At 38.4% G+C, this 9,145-nt stretch overlaps 1 protein-coding gene across 1 annotated transcript; it reads right to left on the minus strand.

Annotated features, from left to right (window-relative positions):
- Nucleotides 1-2,116: 2,116 nt before the first annotated feature.
- Nucleotides 2,117-7,604, minus strand: RPAIN (RPA interacting protein). The gene is made up of 7 exons (XM_063457441.1): nt 7,481-7,604; nt 6,647-6,835; nt 6,008-6,080; nt 5,351-5,462; nt 2,706-2,769; nt 2,450-2,590; nt 2,117-2,270 (listed from the first exon to the last, which is right to left on the minus strand). The coding sequence occupies exons 1-7, from the start codon at nt 7,550-7,552 to the stop codon at nt 2,241-2,243; spliced, it is 681 nt and encodes a 226-aa protein (XP_063313511.1). The 5' UTR covers nt 7,553-7,604; the 3' UTR covers nt 2,117-2,240.
- Between the last annotated feature and the right edge of the window lie 1,541 nt (nt 7,605-9,145).

The following is a 9,145-nucleotide window of genomic DNA, read 5'->3' on the forward strand; positions in this document are numbered from 1 at the left end:
TCAGAGTTTTGTTTCCTGTCCTTTCTGCTGTGAGTGGGTAGTTATCCAGTAGTTAATGCTGCCATGGATTGATCAGGAAATCACTTTCCATAGAATTTATTTCACCTAAACCAGAAGTTAGCATTCTGCTGCAAGAGTAGTGCTTTTGTAGACCGAAATAAAACTTTAGCAAGTTGTTATGCTACTGATGTATTCAGGCTCCCTCTGGCCAAATTATATTAAAAGGACCACTCCACACCCATGAAACACTTCAGTTTGCTGCAGAAGTATGAGATACTATTTAAATCATGCAACATCCTCTTGTCTGTCAGACTCCAGACCAGCGTTTTCAAGAACTACAGTTTATAAGACCTCCTGCGTTTGACAACTCTTATAAGATTTAGCCCAATTAATACATGCATGAGGGAATATCTACTAAACTGTGGTTTGGTTTTTAAAAAATAAAATCAAAATGGAATGATCTTTAAGGGTAGAAGACTTGGAGACTCCTTTTTATATTACCTTCAAATAACTCTAGAATTGATGAGGAAGGCGAAGGCCATTCACTCTGCCTCTCTGGTTATAGTAGGATGGACCCCAGTCACCCCACACATTAAAATGTAATTTCTTTAAATCATACTGACATTAGGGAGAAGATTATTATTACTGTATATACTCGAGTATAAGCCGAGTTTGTCAGCACATTTTTTGTGCTGAAAAACCCCAACTCTGCTTATACTCGAGTCAATGTCTGTATTATGGCAATTTACATTGCCATAATACAGACTGGGGGCTGCAGAGCAGTTACTTACCTCTCCTGCAGCTCCTGTCAGCTCCCTTCTCCTCACGCCGGTCCGTTCAGCACCTCTGTCAGCTCCCAGTGTAAGTCTCGCGAGAGCCGCGGGGTCATAGTGCGGCTCTTGCGAGACTTCCAGTGTGAGCTGACAGAGAAGCTGCACGGACCGGCGCGGAGGAGGAGGGAGCTGCAGGAGAGGTAAGTAACAGCTCTGCCAGCCCCCGTCCCCCCCACTGAACTGCCAATGCACCACCAGGGAAGGAGAGCCCCCCTCCCTACCATGTATCAAGCAGGGAGACGAAAAAAATTTAAATAAAAAAAATAATAATTTAAAAAAAAATTGCCCACCCCCCCACCAAGGCTCAGCTACACGCTGCACTCATTATATACACACACTGTAAATAAATATTCAATTTGTATAATTTTTTTAGTATCTAATTTTATTTAGAAATTTACCAGTAGCTAGTGCATTTCCCACCCTAGTCTTATACTCGAGTCAATAAGTTTTCCCAGTTTTTTTGGGTAAAATTAGGGGCCTCGGCTTATATTCGGGTCTGCTTATACTAGAGTATTTACAGTATTTGTTTTTTTAAATGTTTAATAGAACTTTGAAAGCAAGTTTTCATGGTACTTTGTGTGGCTCTAACATATCCCTTTGAGTAAATAGTCCATTAAGTAAGTCTCTCAAAGACTTGCCCTCTCCAGCTAAAAAGGTCATTTGTGGAGTCTGCACTGCAACAAACAGGGCTTATAAGAACAAGTTTTAAGCTGCACATGCTTCTTCATCCAGTCTTCCCATCCACGATGCTTTAAAAACATAAAATAAAAAGCAAAATCTTTTCCATATCCCTGCAATACAGATACGTACCCAACATACTAAAGCACCCGACTGGGACAAACTTATCCAGCCCATAGACCTAGTCTTACCACACTTTCACAACGCCAGAGGGGTGGTCCATACAACACCACCATTGTTCTACAAACATCTAAATCTCAAGGACACACAAACCACTTACATTCTAATACATGCTACAACCCAACACACTGCCCATGCCAATTTCCATTGCTATATTACCTGCCATGGTTTACAGCATGTTCAGTATTGTTTATATGTTGCACAACTGAAATAAACAAACAAAATGGAAGAAAAAAAAAGAAAAAAAAAAAAAAAAAAGAGAAACCGACAACACCAAGTCGGAAACTGATCAATACGGTTTGCCAAGTATGCATTGCTTCCCCTGCATGGGAAAACTGTTCCCTAAATTGGGATTTAAAATTAATAAATACAAAAACACCCAACACACCTGTGCACGTGACTTTCAAAACCATAAGACCAGACAGTTATAAATTAATCTTTATTTAAATAATTTAAAAAAGTATTTACATTGAAATTACATAGAGCAAAGAGTAAGAAAATCACAAACTTCTGTTGAACACGTGCAAAATGTTACTTCTTCTAATCCCATTACACTACAAATGTCATTGCGTCACACACCTTAAAGAGAAAAAATATATATTTTTTTTAATGAAGTAAAGGATAAGAGGATAACATTTCTGCATTAAAAAGGATCATAAATATGCACAAATTTATAGCCTGGTTCTCTCACACCCCCTCCCCCACTCCCCATAATTCTAAAAAAGAAAAACCCTCACACCATCCCCCTGAAAACTTACATGGCAACTCATAAAAATACTGTGCATTCCTTCCACGCCGGTGACAACAGAAAACACTGGATGATGACAGCAATTATACCCGTGTGCAGTTAGATTGGTTTCCAGTAGAGAACGCAGTTTTTCTATGCTCATACCTTGGGACTGAAAATAATGTCCTGCATGAAAATTTGTCAGATATGTGATGCTTGACATGATCTATCATGCACAAACTGTGACAAGTGAACTATTTAGGAATAAAGTATAAAAGGATACTTACTTGTGTGTTAATATGCACTCCACACTGACAAACAATAAAACAGCTGGTTACAGTCAGGTTATGTCTGCAAAACATTAATATTGTTATTTAGTGTCAAAATAAAACGTTTTGGCACCAAAACGTAAAGGGTTACAGGTGAACTATTTAACTATCCAATCTTTCCTTTAAGGGCATCGATACCCGGAATAGATATATTAAGTCATTCTTCAACAAATCGTATATCAAAATGAGTGATTTTACAATACCAGGGAACTTGTAATATCGTGTTTCCATTTCTTTCATAGATTTGATACTCATTCATTTTCCTTACAAATGTGATATAAACCATGGCATGCTACTAGGAAAGCAACACATACTGTAAACTTACAAGAACAATATTATAAGTTAACTCCTAAGAGTTATGCAGGTAGGTATCAGACACCATCTAGATTTGATCAGATGATATGAAACCCATGTTGGAGAGGTCCTTGGGGAAAAAAAATAAAATAATGAATGCCACCCAAAATTTATACTTGTTGGTAATGTGCCAATCGTGCCCAAATTAAAACAAATCAGGAATATTTACCACCATCTTAAACCAGAATTAAGAGATAATCCCACACTTTATTTCATTGAAATTTTCAGAATTATAGACAAATCTACAAAATATCGATGCATCAATATGCTCCTTGGTGTCAGAGATCCTTCTACACCCAGATCTACCTTTGCTTCAACCAGCACCGGGCATTACAAAAGTCTTCTTGGAGTGCAAGCTACTACGATAGAGATATATCCACTTTTATTAATTTGTATGATAACAAATTCCTCATCTTTCACATGTTTTGGTTTGCACCACGATCACTGTATCACATTTTAGATGCGGTAACCACTGAGATGATTGCCACGTTGCCATGACTACGGCGGTACGTGACATCATCACGTGACTGTCGCATAATTACGGATGGCCTCACGAGCATGCGCGGTGAGCACAGAGACACCGGGAGCAACACCATTCATATGGGGTAAGTCACTTATTCTAAATATTATTTTATATATAATTCTGGTACTGTTTTATTAATATTGTATGATTTGATCCTGAGGAAAGTCCCCGAGTGGACTGAAATATTGATCTATATGTTTGAATAAAGGAAACCTTTTCTACACACAATTTTTGTCCCTGCACACGAGCTCAAAGTATTATAAATTTCCCGGTGCCAGCCAGGGCTCAAGGGTATTCAAGTAACAGATTTAAGCTGCACTCACGGTCAGTAATAAAACTTCAATTCTTTGATATAGATATATATTAAAGACCGTAGGGTCGAGAGAAAAAAAAAAAAAAAAAAAAAAAAAAAAAAACACTTTAGACAAAAAAAACAAACAAAAAAAAACGCAACATTTTGACCTTATGGTCTTTATCGTAAGGTCAAAACGTTGATTTGTCGAATTTTAATAATTATTCACATTGTTGAATGCAGTGAGTGCGCTCATTTTTTGTATTTGGATATATCCTTTTTCGCAGTGCAGCATCTTGGTACGTTTACTTCTAAATTTTGCTGGTTTAGGAGGAGTGCCAGACTCATATAATCATAGCTACCATTGTGGCTAGAGATTCAATCTCAAATTCAATTTTTAGGCTTCCTCAGAATAGTTTTTTTTATTCTATAACATGGATGAGTTAAGGGCGAAAATGTATGAAGAAATTCTGTCAAGTTGGCACGAAAACTGTACCACCCCATGCTCTGAATTTTGATTCCACTCAATAGACAATATATAATAAGTAGAATCATTCGATAAACCATCTCCCTCATTAGCATGGAATTGTATTCCAATTTCAAGCAAATTAACTCTCTGGATGACGCAGTTATATAGGTCCGTCAAGTAAGGCAATTTGTGTGTTGTGATTTGTTTTTCTATATATTCTTGTTTCTTCTTTGGTTGCTCTACTATTTACATGCTTCTTACTAACTTTGTTCAGATTTAACACAATTATAAAATTAATGTTTACAGTATATTTTTATGAAGTTAATGAAAAACTCTAAATTTTTGTAAATATTTATAAGTTTAAAAAAATAAAATAAAAAAGCCACACTTACACAACACAGCAAACTAAAGCTTAAAATTACCTCTGTTCCAGGGTGGACAAGTTCTCCTCAAACCAATCCTCCTCCACCGATATAGGAAGAATGAGGCAGAGGAGATAACATGGGAGGCAGGTATACCGTGCTGCCACTGGACACCTGTCACCAGCATGCGGATGTCAATTCTGTGCATACTGGACATCTGAAATTAGCCAGCCTGGAATTCTTCTTCCTGGCTGGTTAATGATAACTCAATGACTGCCTTGGTTGGAGTTACACCTCCAGAAGGTAGTAAGGTGCAGCATTTCATCCGTAAACGTTGCACATGCAAACTCCAGGCACCATGACCACTTCAAATATTGTAAAGCACTACGGAATCTGTTGGCGCGATATATGTGGCAATAATAAATAATAATCATCTGATGCGATCACAGTGCTGGGGGCAACTCCAAGTGCAAATTAAGCTCTTTGATTTGTTTCAAACAGTATATTTTCTCCACATAGAAATAAAGCAAACAAGGTATTCCAAAAAACAAAGGCAAACTGTAAAATATAATGAAAAAAAAATAAAAGTAAAACGTCACTTACCGGTTACATACAGGACACACTATCTGGTTTGACACATTTAGCCCAACTACAGAATCAAGACATTCTTCCTCAAACTGAAGGATGTTTTCAATTTCCTCAATCATTGCTTGTTCTGCAAGGGAAGCCAGGATAAAGAAGAAGTGCAGGTTAAGTCATTCGCAAATACTACATTCAAATTGAATAAAGATGGTAGATAAATGGAATCTTGCATGTTTTTATAAAATCCAGCATTGAACAATTAACAGACAGACATGTCTAGAGTTACAATACTATACGAACAACACCCCCCCCCCTCCCTCAAAACCTATATGGTTCCTTTAAGGCAGGCTTCCCCAAATTTGCACCCATTCATAGAAACAAGGGAGTTTTAGTTCAGCAACATCTGGAGGGCTGGAGTTTGGGGAAGCATACTTTAAGGCATTGCTGGATGCTCTGAGTGATATAGTCCAGCTATTCACTTTGAGGCTGCCCCAGACATATTGCAAATATATATGGTCAGTGACAGTATGCTACAAAGCATGGTGCAGAGTTGGACACAGCCTCTGTTGCTGGTACACCCTTTTATGTCCTCATCAGTAAGGCAGCCTACCAATATGCCAGATGGGTAGAATGCTAGGTTTATTGCTTATGTTCACATTGGTGAGAACCATGCATTACCTTCCACACGGAGTTCTCTTTTAATTTCCTCTAAAGTTTCCAATTCATCAGGGTCTGTAAGAATGCCAAGAGCCTAAGAAAAAAAAAGAAAAAGAAAAAAAAAAAGTGTAAAAACACCATTCCCAATGCGATCGGGAACACAAATGCCAATCGCTCTGCCCCTTCACTACCTATGCAGGTTCAACGCTTTAAATCAGGAAGCCTTGGACCAAGCACCGCCAATACGCTGAGAGCATCATTTGGCACTGTCAGTCTATAACTAACACCCTATTTAGAAAAGAGGGTGAAGATAAGGAAGACGGCACCAGAGTTGAAGTTATGGTGCTGGAGCGGCCCTTTACATCCAACATATGGCTGCAGGCTGAGCAATACAAACATTACTTTTTCTGAGGAAAGGCAGAGTTTATTCTGGGTTGCAAGATTTCCTCTAGTGGGCCTTCCTAATGTAGCCCTGCATTTCCCCCGCCCCCAGAACTCAGACTGAGGTGTGCCAAGGGAATAAAAGGTAGAGTAAAACGTTATTTAAGGGCATTCCATAAATCTAAACAAATGGTTATGAAAATATTAGTTAAAGTTAATGCTCCTTTAACTACAGTGATAAACCCCCAAAAATCAATGTTCTACACGTAACGGAGTCACCTGGGAAAACGTGCCGTCATTCCAGAGGGAAGGAAATCCTTTGTGATCAGATTGCATCGCTGCCCACTCTTCTTCCATCACTTCTTCCACTAGCAAGGAGTTACCAGTGCCAGAAAGCAGCCGATCCCCCACCTGTCGAAACTTATCCAGGAGCTTAGAGCGGTTACTTTTCAGCCTTTCAACACATCTCTAAGGGAAAATTAAAAAAGGATGAAGCAAAACCCAATAAACGTAAATAAGTTGAAAGAACTGAAAACACAAAATACACTTGCATACCAAACACAGGATAAAGGGAATAGGAACAGCTGATGATCAAGTCTTACAGCCAGGTTGGAATTATACAAAGCTCTGCTCATGTCCATCAGTAAGAGGCACAGAAACAAACATTGTGAAAAATGTAGCAATGATTTGTGTACTGAAAGAAATAAATGATTAAAAGTCACCAATAGAATATGCCTGCACTGCTTCCATGGTAACTGTCACTCTTGGTGACCTTTGCACCACTTCTCAGAACAGAACACTTAGGATAAATCTCTCCAATGCTTTCCACGGCTCCTCTTCTAATGTGTGCCCTGGTGGTGCCTCAACTGAATTATGTCAATTTCCAAATGTTTCGTGTACATCTAACAGAGGAGCGGCACATGGAAAACACAAGTTAAAGCGGATTTATATAACTATGTAAACATAGCACCCATGATAAGACAATCCCTAAATCAGGGGCAGCAAACGCATGTAACTAACAATCCACTCCATAATTAATAGCACAAAAAATATGACACATCATGGCTGCCAATAAATTATCTTTCAATAAGAAATAAACACGCATTCAGGCACCTTTCTGTAAGTCTCTTTCCATGGAGGTGTAGTGCCCTTATACAGGGCGCGATGTCTCATTGCCGACTCCATAATTAGCAACTACAGGAATTAACACTTTTGCCATGAGAAGCCTGCTTCCTCCTAGAAGCCGTTTTTAAATACCTCCTACAAATGACGAAACACAGCTTATAACAAAAATGCATGCCGGGAGTTGTAGTTCAGCTAGAACTGACCTCTGTAGTTAAGGCTATAAACCTCGTACCACGATGGAATGCACGATCAGAATACTTCGGAGCGCTCACTGAGCCCTTTAAACCGCTTACAACTGTAGCAGGTCTCACCGATAATTAGTTTACCCGTAAGAACGTTTTTAAAAGTATATAAACTAGTTATTGCGTGAAAATGTTTTATGTTGTTACTGACTGATGTTAAAAATTAGCATTGCACGATTTCATCAATATCTAAACATATACAAAAAAATTTATGTAAAGATTTTTTTTATTTATTTAAGTGATATACCTCTCTCTATCATGCAGATGTTTCTAAACTACATTTAGGATACTAAGCAGCAACACAAATAAATATATACTAATTTTGCTTTACCTTGCTTGGTCTACCATTACTACATCAGCAAATTACCCAATTGTGCAGGGCCCTACTCTATTATCAGATATAGATTATCAACATGATCACTTGCTATTCAATGTGTCATTGAATTGTGTTAACTAATTCTCTCATAATTTATGTAATATCCACTAAATGTGCTTGCACTGTTTTGTGTATTACATAGGAGGTAAGTCATAAACAATTATGCACTATTTCCTCACACACTGACTGATTCTCTCTTAAAAATAAAGACAAAATAAAACATAAAACAGGCACTCCTCACTTACTGACCGGGTTCTGTTCTTACGACCCGGTCGTAAAAAAACGAATTGGTCGGTAAGCAAGGATGCGCTACAGGACATAGATTAAAGAGATTCCCTGCCTTGGTGCGCTTATCTATGTTCGAGGAAATTTACCCGAACGTAGACATACGCACCAGAGCAGGGAATCCCTCCAATCTATGTTCGAAGAAAATTCTCCGAACATAGACCAGCTCTCTAACGTGGGAAATCCCTTGAATCCCCACGCTAGAGAGCTGGTCGTAAGTGCGAGTCATCATAAAACAGGTAGCTGTTTTAAAGTGAGGACCATACATACATAACAATTCACAGAGTTGGAAAAGTAGGCAAAAATAAATCTACATGATACAAACTTTAAAAATAAAACCCACTTTAAGGAGCTTCAATTTTAGTATAGACACCATACTAGTGGCTACTGAGAAGACAACATATTGTATCTTCATGTATATGGAGAGTATATAGAGATTAACAGTGGACCAAAACTTTTCTCACATTGATGACTACTCACTCTAAGATATAGCAAATTAAAGAAACGCTCCAAGTACCATAACCACTGTGACCTACTATAGTGGTCATGGTGCCAGGAATATCTTGCACCCTTTCACCCAGTGTAATCCGACATACTATTTGCAAACAATTTGACAATTATTTGGGGTCTGCATGGTGTGGTCTCATTCCCCTCTGCAGCATGGAAACAATGAGCCAGCTCTGCATGGCACGGATTAGCACTGTGGAGCTAACAGAAGTTTCTTGCAGAAGTCTGCCTCCCAGGAGGATG

The sequence above is a fragment of the Pelobates fuscus genome, chromosome 1, assembly GCF_036172605.1.
Source record: "Pelobates fuscus isolate aPelFus1 chromosome 1, aPelFus1.pri, whole genome shotgun sequence".
Taxonomy (NCBI): Eukaryota; Metazoa; Chordata; class Amphibia; order Anura; family Pelobatidae; genus Pelobates; species Pelobates fuscus.

Coding starts and splice junctions, on each gene's coding strand:
- RPAIN (XM_063457441.1), bottom strand. CDS start 7,552: ATGGAGTCGGCAATGAGACATCGCGCCCTGTATAAGGGCACTACACCT. Junction 6,836..7,480: donor GGAAAGAGACTTACAGAAAG/GTGCCTGAATGC, acceptor ATTTTCCCTTAG/AGATGTGTTGAAAGGCTGAA. Junction 5,463..6,007: donor AAGAGAACTCCGTGTGGAAG/GTAATGCATGGT, acceptor CTTCCCTTGCAG/AACAAGCAATGATTGAGGAA.